Source organism: Canis lupus, chromosome 9 (genome assembly GCF_011100685.1).
Source record: "Canis lupus familiaris isolate Mischka breed German Shepherd chromosome 9, alternate assembly UU_Cfam_GSD_1.0, whole genome shotgun sequence".
In the NCBI taxonomy this organism is placed as follows: domain Eukaryota; kingdom Metazoa; phylum Chordata; class Mammalia; order Carnivora; family Canidae; genus Canis; species Canis lupus.
This window is the reverse complement of record NC_049230.1, coordinates 1,502,898-1,521,586: the sequence shown is the minus strand read 5'-3', so window position 1 is coordinate 1,521,586 and position 18,689 is coordinate 1,502,898. Positions and strand designations below refer to the sequence as shown.

Sequence of the window (18,689 nt, the reverse complement as noted above, 5' to 3'; positions counted from 1 at the left end):
GCCTCTCCCTCACCCTGACAGCGGAAGCCCGAGGATCACCACCCGGAACTGGAGGAGCCCGTCCAGGAGAAGACCCTGAAGTCCACCCACAAGCCAGTTGCCTTAACCCCCACAGCCAAGGGCACCCCCTCACCCGCCACCGTAGGCCCTGCCAAGCTGTCCCCTTGCTGCCACTCACCGACCCCGAGGCCCCCCCCCGGCTGCCCCCCGACGCCACCACGTCCCAGCGCCCCGTGCACTTTATCCGTCTGCCCCTCTGGCAGCCCCGGGCCCGGCTCCAGGCTGCCCGGCTCCGAGGACAAGAGCGGGGAGGGCTGGCGGGCCGGAGCCGACCTCAGTGCGTTGGAACCAGGTGAGAGTGGGCAGCGCGGGGCTGCCCACGTCCTTGCTGTCCGTCCCCATCCACAGTCCTGGCCAGGCCGTGGGGGAAGCCCTCAGGGTCCCCGCCACCTGCTCCCCAGGTCCCGGCTCTGCCTCCGCCGCCCACGCCCCCACGGCCGACGGGCCCCCTGCCAGAGGCTGCAGGTTCACGCGGCAAAGCCGTGTGGTGCATATGAAACCACCCCAGTTCCACTGGAAGGGAACTGGTAGCAGAGATGGCATTTAGGGGGTGGGGGTGTTTTTGTTTTTGGTGGAGTGGTCTGCTGGGTTTTTTTCTTGATTATTTTTAAATTGCAGTTTACAGGGTGCATGCTCCTTCTGGTTCAGGGAGAGCCCCCGATGCCTTATCTGAACCCCACCTCCGGTTAGCCATGCCACACTATGCCACAGACGGCCCCTGAACACCCTGGGGCCCCCGCCGGCCAGGGAGAGCAGCCCAGGCTGGGCTGGGGGCCGAGGTCCTGGGTCCGGGGAACCCCTTCCCCTGCACTGGGGCGCTCCCCTCTGCTGCTCCTATGTCACCTGTTCCAAAAGTGAGGGCAGAGGGCTGGCTGGGGACCCCGGGTGTGAGCCAGGGATCTGAGGCCCCTGTCTCCCCATCCAGAACAGGGCCACCTGTGCCCCCAGCTGCCCCCTCCTGACACACCTGCTCTTTCACAGACCTGCCTGCTGGATACACCTGCCCTGCCATGACCAGCTCGGGCTTCTCCATGTCCCCCGACGTGCACTCTTCTGACCTCTTGGACCCCAAAACTATGCAAACTGCAGCCCCTAGGGTCCAGCCTGAGCCAGTGAGGACGTTCCCTCCCGGGGAGCTGCCCCCCCGAAGCCCCAAGAGCCCGCAGGAGCCAGGGTTGCCCTCCGGGGCCCAGGAGGCCACCCAGGACCTTGCCGCCACCCCCCACCCTGCCGAGCGGGGACCCCTGGGGAAGGCAGCAGACCCCAGCCCGCTGGAGGGGCTTCGAGAACTGCCATGTGGGGCCCTCCTCGAGGGAGGGGCCCCCGAGGCCATTGGCCAGGCTCGTTCTACTCAGGGAGGGGCTGCAGAGGAGAGGGCTACGGCGGAGGGGGGTGGGGAGGTGGGGCCAGGGCCCTCGTCGGGGGCGGGCCCCCAGGCCCTGCAGCAGCAGAGGAGCCCAGGCGGCCTGGAGGAGGCCAGGCCAGGCAAGCAGCAGCCCCCCAGGGAAGGAGAGCCGGAGGAGGGGGCCGAGTATCGGGAGGACAAGCTGGAGGAGGCCGAGGCCGGGGGCTCAGCTTCCAAGACCAGCCACCTGCCCAGGGTGCTCCTGGGCCTGGATGCCCTGGTGGCAGCCACCATTGACCTGGGGGACCTGCCAGGCACCAGCCCGCTGGACCCAGCCTGTGCCACTGCCCCGGGGCTCCCGCGCACCGCCCCTCCGCCCTGCAGCTCAGGGATTCACGGGATTGCCCTGCTCAGTGAGCTGGCTGACCTGGAGATCCAGCAGCAGAGGAGGGAGCCGGCCTTGCCAGGTGAGCCCCACGCAGCCCTCCGTGAACCCCCTGGGGCCCCGGAGGCACGCGGGGGTCTGTCCATGGGCTTGGGCTGTTATCCACGCAGCCCCATCTGTGGCCCTGTTGGTGGGGGCAGGGCCCTTGGCTGCTGGGGGTGGCCTCTAGTAGGGCGTAGCTGCCGTGGTCGCCACGTCCACACTGCCCTGTGGGGGACTCAGGGCCAGTGGCCTGGCCATCTTCCTCTCACGTACAATGATGCCCAGGCCTTCGGGGGACGAGGTGGCTAACGGGGAGGAAGGTTTACGCCCCCGTCAGGGTGTGCAGGCCTGCCTCCGCTCCTGCCCACCCCCCCCCCCCCCCCCGGGCCCAGGGGAGGTGGCCTGAGGCCGATCAGCACTCCCCGGGCCTTGGACCCCCTCGTCGCCCGCAGCTTCACCGGGGCCGGGGGCCGGGTGCTGGTCATTGCCACCTGGGGACCTGCAGGCCGAGAGGCTCCTGTGCTCCCAGCATCCGGAAAAGCCCCGGGGCGCAGGCACAGGGCTGGTGCCACCCCACGGGGGACCCTCCCCCTGCCCGAGCAGTAACCCCAGAGGGCCTCGAGGAGACTCCTTCCTGGGGGGATCGCCCCTGCCAGGCATTGTGCTCACTGATATTTATAGAAAGAACCCAAGGAAGTTCTCTGGGCTTGCCCACTTGTTTCCCTGATGCATAAAGCTCTCTGCTGCCCGTCACCGGCGCCTTTTGTGCTGTTTGGACATCAAGCAAATGTTATCAAAAAGTTACTTTCCCCAGAGGCTTCTGTGTCACTCTCCTCCCGTCCCCCTGGACGGGCCCACCGCCGGGCCAAGGGGAGTTTGCTGGGGAGCACGTCCATGCGGGCTCCCAGCTGGACCCCTAGGAGGGGCTCACAGAGGGCTGGGGGCTGTAGGTGAGGCAGGGGCGCCCGGGACAGGGCCTGTGCCGCCCGGAGCCACCACGTGAGCGTGGCTGGCACAGTGTGCCGAGCGGATGCCGGGCGCCGTGTGTGTGGCCACCCAGTCTGTGCATGTGAATGCCTGCTGGACCGGCGCCCGTCCATTGAATGAACGCTCACGTGGAGACCACGTGTGTCCCCGTGTGGGTGTGCAGCTGCGGCCGGGCCAGGCGCCCCAGTCACCCGGGTGCATGGACCAAGGGAGATACCAAGGCCAGGTCTCCACCCCACCTGCCCTCCTGGGGCCCCCAGACCCCCGCCTTCCCCTCCCCTCCTGGGACCCCACCTCCCCTCCCCTTCTGGGGCCCCCAGACTCCACCCTCCCCTCCTGGAGCCCCCAGACCCCACCCTCCTCTCCCCTCCTGGAGCCCCCAGACCCCACCTCCCCTGTCCCAGTTAATTGGCCAGTCTGCACATTCTCTGGGATTCAGACCTGTTCCCTATAAGGTCAGGGAACATGGTCCCTGAAATGAATTAGGAGATTAGCTGTGTTCTCAGATGAGCAGAAGATTCACAGGGGGAATCTGTCTCCTCCTGCCCCCTCCTCCCCAGAGGGGACCTCCTGAACTCCCCCTAGGCCGGGCATGGTGTTTGGTGAATGGCAGTGGGGATTGGCAGCTGGGCTGCGGTGGAGCAGGTGCTCAAACCCAAAGCCACTGGCTCATGGGCACCATCAGCAGCCTGGGTGCTCAGACCCCCTCAGGCCCCACCCCGCAGGCCTCGGCTGCAGGACCCCACCTGCCCCGCCCCAGGCCTCCATACCAGATGCAGGGACTGGGGGCCCCAGACTGAACCCTGGGGCAGCAAAGGCGCTGGTGGTCAGACCCTGTGTCTGTCCAGCCTGGATGGTGAGGCCTGCGCGCAGGGGCCCAGCCCTGAGGCACCCCAGAACAGTCCACCCTTGGGGGAGCCACTGAGCCTCCCGTCCACCCTGAAATTTTGGGAAGTCCAGGCCCTGTCCCTCCCAGAGTGCGGCTGCCCTTTTTCCTGAGTCAGCCTGGAACCAGCTGATGGGCTGAGCCAAGATCCCACCCTGCGCCCGGGCCCACCCCCGCCCCCCCCGGACTGCTCTGCTGACCCCCACGCCCCTCCCCCGCCGGCTGACCTCCCTCTGCCCTGCCAGCTCCCACCTGCCCTGCAGGACTGTGGCGGGAAGTCTGGGGCTCCATCCTCACCTGCAAGCAGGTAGCCCCGGTCCAGGCCTTTCGAGGGACGGAGCTGGTGTCCCCCCACCTCGGCATTGGGGTGGGGCTGTGAGAGCTGTCTCTCTGCACAGCCCCCAGGATGAGACAGCCATGCAGTGTGTTGTTGGAAGCCAAGAAGAGCCCCCCCGCCCATCTCCCCATGTGCACCCCCGCAGGCTCACCCGTGGGACCCCTTGGCAGGCCTCGCCTGAGGAATGGGGGTGCGGGGGGCTCTTGGCCACCACGGTGAGCCCAACGGATAGGACACCGCATGGAACGTCTAGCTGAACTAGGGCTTTGGGATGCCCCGCCCTGGTGCGAGGGGCAGGAGGAAGCCCCTCGGCCTCCGTGTCCCCCGCACGTCCGGGTGCCTCCGACACAGCAGCCATGTGGCCCGAGGCCCCCACAGCCGTAGCTGGGAACCGGGGTCCGGAGGTTTGTGCTGCCAGCACCGACCTTGCCGCCTGGCCCCGTTGATGCGGCTCGCTGTCCCTGCGGCCGGGCCGGACAGGTGCCCCTGGGCACTTAGCGGTGTCTCCCCACGGGGCGCTCTCCTGCTGTTCGGCGCCCGCGTGGCTCCTGGATTCCCACTCTCCCTGGTTGGCTGTCATCACCCTCCTTGCTGTTTGATGATGGGGTCCTCGGATCCATCCCCCTCCGCCCACATGTGTGCTGTGGCCCAGTCACCCTCTGACCCTTCCTGGCCCACCGCGCGCCTCCGCTGTCCCTGGGACCAGTCCTCTCTCCGCGGGGCCCGATTCCTTCCCGGGGGGGCGGCGGGCGAAGCCGCGGTCAGGGTGCTAGGTGTGCACCTTGCACCAGGGAGCCAGGGAGCCCAGCTCTGCTCAGAGTCACCGCTGCCCACCGACAGCTTCAGCCCCAGGCCTCCCGTCTGACCCCACGGGGCTCCCCCCCGCTGGCTGGCTCCCCGTCCCGTCCTGGGGCAGTGCCTTGCCAGCTGCTGCCCTGTCCTGAGTCCGGGCCCCGGGCCTCTCCCTGGATGGACGCTGCCCTCCACTGGCTCGGCTCCGACCCTGCACCATCTGTCTCCCCTCAGTGTCCTCGGTCTGGGCGGTGGAAGCACGTGGGCGCTTTGTGTGCATCTCAAGCCGCCTGCCTTTAGTCAACGGTGTGGGCGCCTCCCCTAGGTCTGTGCATCCCGGCTGGCCTGGCCCCCGGGAGCCAAGGGGGACATTGGCCCACCGTCCCGGGGCAGAGGCGGGGTGCTGGGTGCCTGCTCAGGTGGGCGTCTCGCTCTTCCCGGCCACCCCACCTGGTCCTTGGTCCTCAAGTTCTTGGGAGCAGGGCAGCCTGGAGGCCACGCTGAGATGCGGGCTGACATCGGGAGCCTCTTTGAGGGGCGGTATGTGCCCACCCCTGCACACACGCTGACCCTCGTTTCCCCTGCAGAGGAAGAGGACGTGCTGGCGTTCGACCTGCAGCGCCTGGCCACGCTGGCCTCGGCCTGGTCCCTGGTAGAGGCTGCCGGCCTGGACAGCCCCTCCGCCGCCGCCCCGCCACCGGCCGCTGCCGCCTGCAGGGCTCCCGCGCTCACGCCTCGCATGCAGATTCTGCAACGCAAGGACACCTGGACGCCGAAGACCAAGCCCGTGAGTGGGGGGCCCTGGTCGCGCCCAGTGCTGTAACCCATGGGGACCCCCAGCACCCGGATGGCCGCCCCGTCACGGGCCTGTAGCTGGGCTCACGGCCGCTGCCACCCCGCCCCCAGGTCTGCCCCCTGAAGGCCGCCATCGACCGGCTGGACACACAGGAGGTGGAGATGCGCGTGCGGCTGGCGGAACTGCAGCGGCGCTACAAGGAGAAGCAGCGCGAGCTGGCGCGCCTGCAGCGCAGGCATGACCACGAGTACGGCCCGCCAGGCGCGGGGTGGGGCGCGCTGCCGCGGGGCGGGAGCCACCGTGGGTGCCAGGCCAGGCGGGAGGCTGCGGTCTGGGACGGCCCCAGGGGCAGCAGGAGGGCCGAGAGGGTGTCCGGCCAGGCCGAGCAACTGCCCCCAGTATGAGGGCCAACTCCCCAGGCGGCCTTGGCAGGGCCCGTCGGGAGGGAGGGTGGGCGCGGCCCCTGAGCGCTGCCCCGCACCCGCAGGAGAGACGAGAGCTCCCGCAGCCCCGCGCGCCGAGGGCCCGGCCGGCCGAGGAAGCGCAAGTACTCCAGCCTGCTGCCCGCCCTGCGTCCCGGCGGCCAGCTCCCCCGGGGCGACGGCAAGAAAGTCAAGTGAGTCCCGGGTGCGTGGGCCGCCGGGGGCAGCCTCGGGCCGGGGGCCGTGTGGTGGGGCTGGGGTGGGTCCAGGGTGCCCTTGAGGCCCCTCGCTGTGCCCCCTTCACCGCCCCCTCCGAAGACCCAGCACCCCCTCCCAGAACCCCGGCCGCCGTGAGTGTCCGTGCAGACATCCCACGCGGCGGCTTGGTTGCCGCCAGGTGCCACGGGGGCCCTGGAGCAGGGCCACCCCAGGTCGCACCCGGCCGTGGCCTTGCCCGCCCGCCCCCTCGGAGAAGCCTCTTTCTCCGCACTGCATCACGCCGTTGGTCACGCTGGGGCGCTGCTCACGCGGCCGGCGCCGTGTTATTATCCATTACCCGCCCGGCGCACTCGTTGGCACGCTCCCGGGCCGGGCATAATTGTCCTTCTCGGCTACAAATTGCCTCTCCCGACAGACCTATTTGCATAAATCCAACGAGCTCCCGCAAACGCGATTGGCGCGCGCGTGTGCGCACTGCATCAATCCTGATGATTTGGTAATAATAGTTAAATCGGCACTAAATGGTTTCTTCAATTAAGACAGAGGCAAAAAATTAATCTCAGGGCTTTATGTCACAAAACATTAGCAAATGCAGAGAAGGTTATAGGGAGGGGGAGTCCACACCGCCTATGGGTGGGGGCCTGGCGAGGCCGAATGGTTGAGGGTCTCCCCTTGAGCTGTCCCTGCCCCCTGCCCAGGTGCCACCCAGCAGGGGACCCTCAGGCTTTCCTATTGAGAACCCGCTGCCATCGGGGCCGCTGGCCAAGATGGAGCCCACTGAGGCCAGGGTCTGGCCAGCAGCCCTGACAAGGAGTCCTGGCGAGGCCGCCCCACGCTTTGCCCAAGTGCACGTGGCACTGAGCCCCTAGTCCTGCTGCTCGCCTCCCAGCCACTTTCTCCACTGACCCAGAAGCCAGGTCGTCCCCAAGGGGGGAACAGCCTCAGGACCCGGAAGGACACAGATTTCAGCCCCTCCCTCCCTAAGGATTGGGGCTCCCACCTAAATCTTGGGCTTCTCCCCCTCCTTCCTGCCACGGGGCTGGGCTCTGCAGGACTGGCCAGCCGTAGGGACCAGGCAGGAGGTGGAAGGTCATGGGTAGGGGGACATCACGTACAGCCAGTGTCCCACCTGGCCTCACCTCTCTGGGCCCCCCAGAGTCAGGGCCCTCAGCCCCCATCTGTGACCCATTTTCATGAAGGCCACGCAAGTAACCCAGCCCCACAGGCAACCAAGCTCCCCCCCCACCGTGGGACAAGGGGACACTGAGACTTGGTGTCAGTGAGGGGATTTGGGCGGTGGTGTGCAGGGTTCCCTCCCTTCAGACCTGGAATTAATTTGGGGGAGGCTGGGGAGCAGAGCCTAGACGTGAGCTTCTGCAGCCACCATGCCAACCCCACCCCCGGCCTCTTCCTAGCAGCGGCAGAGGTAGAGGGAGGAGACCCCATTCTCAAGAGCCTCTCTAGCCCCCTCTGTGTACCTACCGCTGCAGCAGCTGGCCTTGGCACCCCCGAGGGCCGGGCCAGGCCAGGGACCTGCATGGCCCCCCAGCCTTGCAGAGAGCCACGGTGGTTCCCATCCCCATTTTCTGGGTATGAAGACTGAGGCCACGGCTTGGCCACCTAGTGGTCCAGCTGGCCACAGGGCCCTGGCTGCTGAGCCTTGGGCTGCCTCCCCACTCCCAGTCAGCAAGCAGAGGCCCTGGCTGGGGAACAGGTGCGGGGTGGGGGGTTCTCAGCACTGGCTTGGCCCCCAGGCCGCCCAGAAGCCGTGTGGTGCTCTGAGGAGCCCGGCCCAGGGCCACAGCTTTGTCCAGGAAGGAAGCAGAGCCCCCGCAGGGACCATCGTGAGCACAAGGCCAGGGTGCCAGGGTGTGCCTGCACCTGCCCCGTGCCCACCTGTGCCCCCGTGTCCCCAGGGCGGTGAGGTCCAGCCTGAGCCTGCTATGTGCTGAGCTGCGTGGAGGTGACGAGCCCACGAAGAAGCGGAGCCGACTGGAGCCCGGCGTCTATGTGGGCCTACAGCCAGCCTCTGCGGTGAGCACTGCGGCACCCTCGCGCCCTCGGCTCGGGGCTCGGGGTCTCGGGTGTCAGGCACCCCTGCCCTGCTCCTGCCCTGCCCTGTCGGCCACCCCTGCCCTGCGCCAGCACCCAGCTGGGGTCCCCTGCTCAGATGAGCAGCCCGAGGCCAGGTGCACCCCTGGTGTAGTGGGCAGCCTCCCTCACGCCGCCAGCATCCTGTTCCTCCCGAGAGTCGGGGGCGCCTCCGGCCCCCCCAACTCCAAGGTCCTGGGAGGGACGTGTTGTCACGCTGCCCATCCCCCTGAGAACAGACACCTGGGCCCTTGGTGTCCCGAGCCCTAGCAGGGGGGTGGGCAGTCTGGGGGTGCTGTGGCATGGGGGGTGGGCCAGGCACCCCCCGGGCCCCCTCGGAGGGCAGGCTGGAGGCCACGGGGCTGTGCCTTGGGGTGGGGGTCCTGTGCAGCGGCTGCCCGTCTGTCCACAGGAAAAGGTTCGGTGCAAGAAGAACGGCGGCCAGGGGAAGCTGGCATCCGCCGTGGCCCACAAGGTGGCCCAGCTGAAGCCGAAGATCAAGAGCAAGGGGCTGCCTGCTGGCCTCAGTCCCTTCAGGCGGAAGGAGGCCGCCTCCGGGGGACGCATCCGGAAGAAGCTGTCGCGAGCCAAGAGTCCCAAGGTGCCCGGGGCAGCCCGGCATGCACAGCCTGGCGACGGCGGCGGCAGCAGGGACTCCCCCAAGTTCCCAGCCCAGTCAGCAGTGGCCACGGCACAGGACGCAGGCAAGTCACGGGTCTGAGCCCACAGCCAGGGCCTCTGGGCCACGGTCCCTCGGGGTCAGGGGCAGAGGGCCGACGGGCCGCGACGGCCATCAGAGCCGGGTCGGGGCTCCCGGAGCGTGCCAGGCCCCGGGGAAGGAGACCCCTCCCGAGCTGAGCCCAGTGGCGCTCTGCGGGGCCGGGGAAGGAGGGGGGCCCTGCACATATCCCGGAAACGGGGCTAAATATAGCCATTCTGCCCGCCGTAGGCCGCCGTCCTGCTGTGTCCGGCCGGGCTGACCCGGAGGGGTTATCTGGCCCCCAGCTAACCCACATGTCCAGAAACAGGCACCTGGGAAAATAGATGCTTCCTCCCCTCCAGGCCTTGCCCACCCCACCAAGTCCTGGCCTGAGAAAGAACAAAGGGAGGGGAAGAGGAAGCAGGAAGCAGGAGGGCAGTAAGGGGAAGGGGCAGCCCTGGGGAGGGGGGATCCCCAGGCCTGCAGGGCAGGCGCCCCGCCGCCCAGGGCGTAAGAAAGGAAACAGGCAGGGGGAGGAAGGTCAGCCAGGGGCCCCTCCCCTCCCCATCCTGGAGCAAACACCCTCACCCGGACGCCTGGCCCGGGTGCCTGCCCCGTAAAGCGGCCCCAAGGGCAACAGTGACGGGCCCCCCTCACGGCCCCCCAACATAGCCACGTGCGCACGGACGATCAGCTCCCCCGACCCTACCCCAACACGGTGCTGCTCCAACGCCGAGTCATCTGGACCCTCTGCCTCCCCCAGGCAGTGGCTATGACAGTGAGAACTGCGAGGGGTTCTTGGGGACAGAGGCACCCCCCAAGGAGCCCGGGCTGGCGCTGCATGCAGGGGCCAGCGTGGCCATGCTGGGGCCCTCACCCTCTTCCGTGGTCAAGATGGAAGCCAACCAGAAGGCCAAGAAGAAGAAGGAGAGACAGGGCTTGCTAGGTAACCAGGAGGCCAGGGCGGGCCAGGGTCAGCCTGGTGGGGGGAGCCCAGCATCTGGGGCCCCTGTGACAGCCGCCCTCCCCCTGCAGGGGCCTGCCGCCTGTCTAGCCCAGAGAGTGAGGTCAAGGTCAAGAGGCGCACGGTGAAGGCCAAGGTGGGCACCAAGCTGGAGCGGGCCCCAGGGCGCAGGCCCCCAGGCGCACCAGGCAAAAAGAAAGCCAAGGGCAAGGCCAAAGGCAGCCTGCGGGCAGAGCCGGGGGCCGCCCCCAGCAGGGACGCCCTCTTCAGCCCTGCCCGGGCCTTCACCTGCCGCGAGGAGGGCAGCAAGTTGGCCAGCGAGCGCCTCAAGAGAGCCACACGCAAGAGCACAATCCTCCAGCCGGGCCTGAGGGTGAGAGGCAGTGGGCCCCGTGGGGACCCGGCGGGTGAAGCCCAGGTACTCACCCCACCCTCTTTCCCAGCTCACTGAGGCCTGCCCCTGGGTCAGTGCATAGTGCACCCCTGAGCTCACACCCGGGGTCAGCCTGCATCACACCCCTGAGCTCACGCCCGGAGTCGGGGTGCATCCAGCCCTGAGCTCACACCCGGGTCAGCCTGCATCACATCCCTGAGCACTCCCGGGGTCAGCCTGTATCACATCCCTAAGCTCACGCCCGGAGTCGGGGTGCATCACAGCCCTGAGCTCACACCCGGGGTCGGGGTGCATCACACCCCTGAGCTCACGCCCGGAGTCGGGGTGCATCCAGCCCTGAGCTCATGCCCAGGGTCAGCCTGCGTCACAGCCCTGAGCTCACACCCGGGTCAGCCTGCATCACATCCCTGAGCACTCCCGGGGTCAGCCTGTATCACATCCCTAAGCTCACGCCCGGAGTCGGGGTGCATCACAGCCCTGAGCTCACACCCGGGGTCAGCCTGCATCACAGCCCTGATCACACCCTGGCTGCAGCCACCCTGACCTGACTTCCTTCCCACCCATACCAACAGCGGAAGAACGGGGCCCTGTCCATCGCCCTGTCGCCGCGCAACGCCAAGGCCATCCTGGGAAAAGGCAGGAAGGTGGGCAAGGTGAAAAACAAGGCCGTCGGCAAGCAGGTAGCGTCCCCACCGCCCGGGTGCCCAGGCAGGGTGCAGACCTTCCCCACCCCCACCCCACCCCACTCCAGAGGGAGTTGACCTCTCTGGCCCCCCAGGGCAAGGGCCGGGCAGTGAGTCGGCTGCTGGAGAGCTTTGCTGTGGAGGACGACTTTGCATTTGACGACAATGGCAGCTTTGAGGAGGAGGAGGAGGAGGAAGAGGAGGAGGAGGAGGCGGAGGAGGAGCCGGCCGCGGCCAGCGGTCCTCTGAGCGCCGAGCAGAGCGCTGCCCTGGGTGAGTGGCCCTGGGCGAAGGGCCGGGAGGCCGCAGCAGGGGGGTGGGGACGGGGCGGACGCTGACACTGACGGGGCGGCCCTGTCCCCCCAGCACGCTCGTGCACCATCCACAAGGAGGACCTGCAGGACGGGCTACCCGTGCTCATTCCCAAGGAGGACAGTCTGCTGTACGCGGGCAGCGTCAGGACCCTGCAGCCCCCCGACATGTGAGGCCCGGGTGTGGGCAGGGCGGGCAGCGGGCCCTGCTGGGTGGACAACCGTGCACACGCAGGCCCCTCATGCCCCCCCCCCTTGCCCTCAGCTACAGCATCGTCATCGAGGGCGAGAGAGGCAACCGGCAGAGGATCTACTCGCTGGAGCAGCTGCTGCAGGAGGCGGTGAGGGGATGGGCCCCAGTCGGCCCGCCGCCCCGGGGAGGTGGGCCTGGCTGCCCCCGGCCCCTCCTGGGCACCCCTCAGCCCCGCCTGCACTCACAGTCCACCTCCCACCCCTGCAGGTTCTGGATGTCCGGCCGCAGTCCAGCCGCTACCTTCCGCCAGGCACGAGGGTCTGCGCCTACTGGAGCCAGAAGTCCCGTTGTCTGTATCCGGGCAACGTGGTCCGAGGTGAGCCATGCTCAGGTTCCCCATCAAGGCCTCCCGCACGCCCCCAGGCAGAGCGGCAGATGGAGGGCCTCCCAGTAGCCCTGCTTCCCAGGCCACAGGGGACCGGCGAGGGCGTGCATGAGACTGGGAAGGGGCCACAGCCCCCATCCTGGGCGGCACGAACTCGTAATTGTGGGCACCAGCTCCCCGGGGGTGAATCCTCCTGACCCCCCAGATCCCCGGGGGGGATTACAGGCAGGCGTGGGGGTAGGAGGTGGGGGGTGACAGGCCCTGCGTCCCTGTGTGTGGGCCTCAGGTGGGGGTGATGGGTGGCGGAGGGGAGGCCGTCCGTGTCCTGGCAGCCGTGGCAGCTCCCAGGTCGAGTGTGATCAGGAGGCAGAACTGGGCGCCAGGAGCCCGTCCTGTCATCCCCCCGCCCCGGACGCCCGGCCACCGGGGAGAGCGGTGTGCACCCCGACAGGGGGCCCGGTGCTCAGGGGGGCCTCATCCCCAGGCACCTGCAGTGACGAGGAAGAGGACCTGGACTCTGTGGTGGTGGAGTTTGATGATGGCGACACCGGCCACATCGCCGTCTCCAACATCAGGCTGCTGCCTCCAGACTTCAAAATCCAGTGTGAGCCCCGGGGCGCCAGGGTGGGCAGCCCCCGCCTCCACCCCGCGCCAGCCGCCGGGGCTGGAGTCCGGCCGGGCCTCCCTGGCGCTGTGCTGAGCTCCGCGTCCACTCCGCAGGCACCGAGCCCTCGCCCGCCCTGCTGGTGTCCAGCAGCTGCCGGAGAACCAAGAAAGCTTCCTTCGACGCCCCCCCGCCCGGCGAGGCCGCAGCCCCTAGCCTGTCCCCCAAGGCGCACGACAGCCCCGAAGCCTCGAAGACCCCGGGGAAGAAGTCCGCGGGCAAAGACAAAGCCGGTACTCGGCCCGGCGTGGAGCACCCTCGGGGGGGGCGGGAGGGGGGGCGGCAGGTGGGCCTCTGACTCCCCCGCCCCCCCCAGGCAAGGCGGAGCTCCTAACCTCAGGTGCCAAGGCCCCCGCGGGGGGCGCCTCCGACCACTTCCTGGGCCGCCGGGGCAGCCCGCTACTGAGCTGGTCGGCGGTGGCGCAGACGAAGCGGAAGGCGGCAGCGGCGGCGGCGGCCTCGGCGGGCGGCAAGGGCCCGGGCGTGCTGCAGAACCTCTTCCAGCTCAACGGCAGCGCCCGGAAGCTGCGGGCCCGCGACGCGCTCTTCCCGGTGCACAGCGTGGCGGCGCCCGTCTTCGGCAACGGCTTCCGCGCCGACTCCTTCAGCAGCCTGGCCAGCGCCTACGGCCCCTTCGTCAGCGGCGCCGGCCCCGGGCTGCCCGGGGGCGCCCACAAGCTGCTGCGGGCCCGCAAGGCCGAGCGGGCCGAGGCGGAGAAGGGCGCGCGGCGGCGGGCGGGCAGCGAGTTCCTGGTCAAGCTGGACCACGAGGGCGTGACCTCCCCCAAGAACAAGAACTGCAAGGCGCTGCTTGTGGGTGACAAGGACCCCGGGCCCAAGCTGGGACGGCCCCTGGCCAGCCCGAGCTACGCACACGCGGCCCTCGTGGGCAAGGACAGGAAGGGGCGCGCGCCGGTGCACCCGCTGCCCATGGGGCTGGCGCTGCGCAAGTTCGCGGGCCAGGCCGAGTTCCCGCTGCCTTGCGACAGCGACTGTCACAGCTCCTACTCAGAGGATGAAGAGGACGGGCCCGGGCTGGCCCCCGGCGTGCCCTCCCGCTTCCTCGCCCGCCTGTCCGTGTCGTCGTCGTCCTCGGGCTCCTCCACCTCCTCCTCATCGGGCTCCCTATCCACCTCCAGCCTCTGCTCCTCGGACGACGAGGGCTCCTCCTACAGCTCAGACGACGAGGACCCGGCCCTGCTGCTGCAGACCTGCCTCACCCACCCGGTGCCTGCGCTCCTGGCGCAGCCCGAAGCCCTGCGCTCCAAGGGGGGCGGGCCCCACGCACACGCGCAGCGCTGCTTCCTGTCCAGGGCCCCGGTGGGCGGCGCGGGCGCGGGCGCGGGCGGCGGCAAGTCCAAGCTCAAGCGCAAGGAGGCCCTGAGCTTCTCCAAAGCCAAAGAGCTTTCCCGGAGGCAGCGGCTGCCCTCCGTGGAAAACCGGCCAAAGATCTCAGCTTTCCTGCCCGCCCGGCAGCTCTGGAAGTGGTCGGGGAACCCCACGCAGGTAGGTGGGCCCTCCTGGCGCCGAGGACCCCGTGCCAGGGAGCCGCGTCCGCCCTCTCCCTTCCTTCGCTGGGTCTTCCTGTTTCATTTCAACCAAAAAAAGAAAACAACTAAACTTTGGGAAGAACCAAGGGTCCCTGCCTGATGTGACCAGGCGGATGGCAGCCGCGCCCCCTCTGAGTCCCCGCCTCCGCTGGGCAGTCGCTGAGCACACCCTGCCGTGGGGGCGTGTACCCAGGGTTTTGTTTCTCGCGGGGCGGTCCCACCTGGCAGCACATCTTTCGGAGTCTGCACACAAGGGTCGCGGCTTTGGGAGTGGTGCGGGGTGCGGGGAGGGATGCGGGGAGGGCTGCACGCACACGGACCTTCTTGGCCAGCGCTCTGGGGGGACACGCAGCCTTCTGCCCCTGTGAACCACCCTGCGGTGACGCGGGTGGCTTCTTTCCACCGGCCCTACAGGCAGGTCCAGGGCCCCTTCTCAGTTCGTCTTAGGTCGTGACCCTGTGTGCAGGCGGGTGCTGGTGGGGCCGCGTCCAGCCCTTGGAGGTGTCCACGCACACACGCTTGCACACGAGACGTCCCTCCCTCTGTCACACTCCCACGCCCCCCAGCGCAGCCCCCTCATTGCCCGCTTCCTGTCTCCCCTGCAGCGGCGGGGCATGAAGGGGAAAGCCAGGAAGCTGTTCTACAAGGCCATCGTCCGGGGCAAGGAGACGCTGCGCATCGGCGACTGTGCCGTCTTCCTGTCGGCCGGGCGGCCCAACCTGCCGTACATCGGCCGCATCGAGAGCATGTGGGAGTCCTGGGCCAGCAACATGGTGGTGAAGGTCAAGTGGTTCTATCACCCTGAGGAGACCAAGCTGGGAAAGAGGCAGAGCGACGGGAAGGTGAGACTAGGAGCATGCACGGTGGGGAGCCTGGGGCAGGTGGGGGACCTTGGGGTAGTGGGGGGACCTGGGGCAGGTGGGGGACCTGGGGGTAGTGGAGGGATCTGGGGACAGGAAGGAGACCTGAGGCAGGTGGGGGACCTGGGGCAATGGGGGGGACCTGGGAGTAGTGGGGGGACCTGGGGCAGGTGGGGGACCTGGAACAGGTGGGGGACTTGGGGGTAGTGGGGGGACCTGGGGACAGGAAGGAGACCTGAGGCAGGTGGGGGACCTGGGGGCAGTGAGGGGATCTGAGGCAGGTGAGGGGTCTGGGGGCAGTGAGGGGACCTGAGGCAGATGAGGGGTCTGGGTGCAGCTGGGGGCCTGGAGGGGCCTGGGGCAGGCGGGACAGGACACCAGGGGTGGCAGTCAAAATAAGAGGAGTCCCCTCATCCGTGAACGCCCCCTCGCCGTCCCGCACACCCTGAGGCCTCCCAGCTGAGGCAGTCGCCTGAGCCAGGTCACCAGGGTCCCTCCCCGGCTCCCTGGCTCCCTGTGAAACGGGACGGTTTCCCCTCTAGGGGGCACGTAGCAGCAAGCAGGTCCCGGGGGGCAACGGCCCCTCCCTGGGCTCCCGCCCCCCCATGCAGCCCCCACACAGAGAACCCCTCCCGCCCTGTCTGCGCGGCCCTGGGAAGAACCCGAGTGTATAGGTGGCACAGAGAGGGGCATTTCTCTGACTCCCGTGGGGACACAGAGGTCAGCCCGGGCCCCAGGCGGCCTCCCTCCGGCCGCCTCCCAGCCCCAGCCCTGCCCCTGCCCGCAGAACGCGCTGTACCAGTCCTGCCACGAGGACGAGAACGACGTGCAGACCATCTCCCACAAGTGCCAGGTGGTGGGGCGGGAGCAGTACGAGCAGATGACGCGGAGCCGCAAGTGCCAGGACCGGCGGGACCTCTACTACCTGGCGGGCACCTATGACCCCACCACGGGGCGCCTGGTGGCGGCGGACGGCGCGCCCATCCTGTGCTGAGCCGGGGGCGCGGGGCGGAGGGCTCGCGTGCTGGCGGCCGGGCCCTCGCCGCGGTCCCCCCGAGCAGGCCGGCCCTCGAGAGTCGCCCGGCCCGGCCGCCCGCCCCACTTCCCCATCAGCAGTTCCCGAGAGATTAGAATCCAAGCCATATTCTCCCTAGTACCTCCGACTGTCTCCCACCAGGGAAAGCAGAAATCAGGTGTGTTGTCTATTTATTTCTCTATGTAAATATTGTATTTCTGCGGGAAGTTTTATGGAAAAAAAATAGCGGAAAAGGATTTTTTTCCCCACAGGCGTGACTAGGGTGTATGTGCATGCGTGTGCGTGTGTGTGCGTGTGTGTGTGTGTGTGTGTGTGTGTGTGTGTGTGTGTAGGTTTTATTCTGGGGGTTTTCGTTGAAAATGCACTGTTTTGCTCAGCCTAGCTGAGTTCTGACAGGGGCGTCTGTGGCAACAGAAGCAGCTGGCGGGGGGACGGTCACAGCGTTGACCGGGGGCCGCGTGACATGGAAGTCACACTGCAGTGTGTTCCCTCTTGCCCCACCCACTGGGAAGAATGGATCGGGGTGTCAGGGAGCAGGGCAGGTCAGGACGAGGGGCCCCGGGGAGAGAGGGATTCCGGAAGCTGAAGGAGAAACCAGGACCAGCTGGTCCCCCCAGCCCGGATGGTGACAGCAGCCATACATGTATCTTACCTCTGTTTAAAACAAAACAAAAATGAACAAATATTTTAAAGTATCGATACGAGAGAACAATGTTTTGATTTTATTTCCTGAATATTCCCAGTCATGTCTGATTTCCGTTTTGATGGCCAGTCTGCCCAGCCTCCACTCAGAGCAGGGAAGGGACCAGCCCCCACCGACTCACGTGGAGGTTTCGGGGCCTTTTCTGTGGCCACTTGGCCGGGCGGGTGGCCTGGCTGGCAGCTAGTGTGGGGCGTGGGGCGAGCCCGGGCCCCCCTGCCTCGACCCCAGGCCCTGGCCCGAGTGCTGGAGTACCCCTCTGGGGGCTTCACCCCTGCACCGACCCGCAGCACCACCCCAGGAGCCCCAGAGTCCTCGTCACCCCCCCACTTCCCCTGTGGCAGGAGAGACAGGGCAGGTCTATGGCCCAGTGGCCCTTGTCCCGAAATGAACTGAGGGCCGTGTATTTCCGTGTGCCACCCCCCGAGTCCCTGGAAGGCCCCCCAAGTTCATCACTGTTCCTTAGGACTAGATTTTGTGTGACCACGGACCTGCAGCCCGGGTCCCCGGGAAACATGGGATGTCGGCGGGTGCCCGGCACCCCAACCCGGCCCCTCTGCCCCCTTCCTCTGCAGCCAGGAAACCACCCCGGCCCCTCCTCCCGCTCCTGGCTCCGTGGGAAGTGCTGGGGCAGGGATGGGGTCCCCTGCACCCCAGCTTACCTCTCCCACCCCCATTCTCCCCTTTGTCTCGGCACGAGTGCAATATTTCATTCCTGGCGGTCACCTGGGAGGCGGCGCCCGAGGGCCTGCTCGCGGCTGGACAAGCAGAGCGGAGAAGACGCGGTGCCCAGGCGCTGAGTGGGGACAGCCCGGCCGCAAGAGTTAGAGCCTCCGGCTATTTTCAACCCCAGGCACTGAGCGAAGGAAAAGCCCCTCTTCTCAGCTGGGCTGCCCTCCTCGCCCCTCCTCCCCCAGCGCCCCCTGCCCCCTCCATCTGTGCGTGTGGGCGGTGCGGCCCTCCCTGTAACGGCGGTTAGACCTGGCGAAGCACGACTATTGTAAATGTGTAAACTAAGAGGATGGTTGGATTTTTTTTTCAATGTAAACACTAAAAACAAACAAACAAACAAACAAAAAAAAACACAAAGGTTTTATGAACAGCAAACTCTATGTAAAGGCATTTTAGTATTAAATTTTTTATTGATAACTTGCTTAAGAATAAATATATGAACTATTGTACAGGTGTTCGGTGGTCCGGAATCCTAACTGTGCCTCGGTGTCTGTGTGCACCTCAGCGGTGACTCTGGGGGCCCTGGGGTCTTGGGGGGGTCTCAGCCGACGTACCCAAGCCCCGTGCCCACATCCGGGCCGGGGGAGCCCCCACGTTAGCCAGAGGGGAGCCCCTCAGGGCGGCTCTGGCCTTCGGGAGCTCCCAAGCTGAGGGTCCCTTGTTTACTGATCCCACCAGAAGTGAGCCAGCCGTCTGTGGCCGGGGCAGGTGCTCCTGGGCAGAGGAGCGGAGGGCCAGGCCCCGCGGGGCACGGCCACACGGAGGGAGGGTGGTCCCCGAAGTGCCGTGGCCAGCTAGGGGCGGGGTCCGGGCGGACCAGACAGCAGACCCATCCTCAAGGAGAGCACGCGTTCATTCATTCGAGAAACAGCTGGCAGCTGTGTGTAGGGGTAACAAATACACGATGCTCCAGCTCGCTAATGGACAGCTGAGCCCCCAGGCTGGAGGGTGCCAGGAGGCAGGGTACAGTGGGGGTCTGGGAAGCCACGCCCAGCCAACCTGCAGGCCCCAGGTCTTCCCGGAACCCGACCCTGTAGCCAGGGAGCTGGCGCTCCGTTTCCCTCCACCTCCAGGATACCCGGGGAGGGAGGTCCCAGCTGGCATCATGGACCCCATTGAGGGGACTCAGGGCAGGTGTGCAGGGGCAGGGTAAGT

The 18,689-nt window shown here is 67.6% G+C and overlaps 1 protein-coding gene across 1 annotated transcript in view; it reads left to right on the top strand.

Annotated features, from left to right (window-relative positions):
- The window catches only part of BAHCC1 (BAH domain and coiled-coil containing 1), a 55,642-nt gene extending 37,654 nt beyond the window's left edge, over positions 1-17,988 (top strand). Inside the window, exons 9-27 of the mRNA XM_038546333.1 lie at positions 22-352; positions 1,042-1,872; positions 5,422-5,621; positions 5,741-5,877; positions 6,118-6,246; positions 8,188-8,305; positions 8,775-9,066; positions 9,826-10,008; positions 10,098-10,399; positions 10,993-11,100; positions 11,199-11,376; positions 11,470-11,584; positions 11,680-11,755; positions 11,875-11,983; positions 12,477-12,596; positions 12,713-12,889; positions 12,973-14,162; positions 14,812-15,048; positions 15,854-17,988. Coding sequence (XP_038402261.1) covers positions 22-352; positions 1,042-1,872; positions 5,422-5,621; positions 5,741-5,877; positions 6,118-6,246; positions 8,188-8,305; positions 8,775-9,066; positions 9,826-10,008; positions 10,098-10,399; positions 10,993-11,100; positions 11,199-11,376; positions 11,470-11,584; positions 11,680-11,755; positions 11,875-11,983; positions 12,477-12,596; positions 12,713-12,889; positions 12,973-14,162; positions 14,812-15,048; positions 15,854-16,060 — 5,040 coding nt within the window. The 3' untranslated portion in view covers positions 16,061-17,988. The remainder of the gene's footprint in view (positions 1-21; positions 353-1,041; positions 1,873-5,421; positions 5,622-5,740; positions 5,878-6,117; positions 6,247-8,187; positions 8,306-8,774; positions 9,067-9,825; positions 10,009-10,097; positions 10,400-10,992; positions 11,101-11,198; positions 11,377-11,469; positions 11,585-11,679; positions 11,756-11,874; positions 11,984-12,476; positions 12,597-12,712; positions 12,890-12,972; positions 14,163-14,811; positions 15,049-15,853) is intronic.
- The last annotated feature ends 701 nt before the right edge of the window (positions 17,989-18,689 follow it).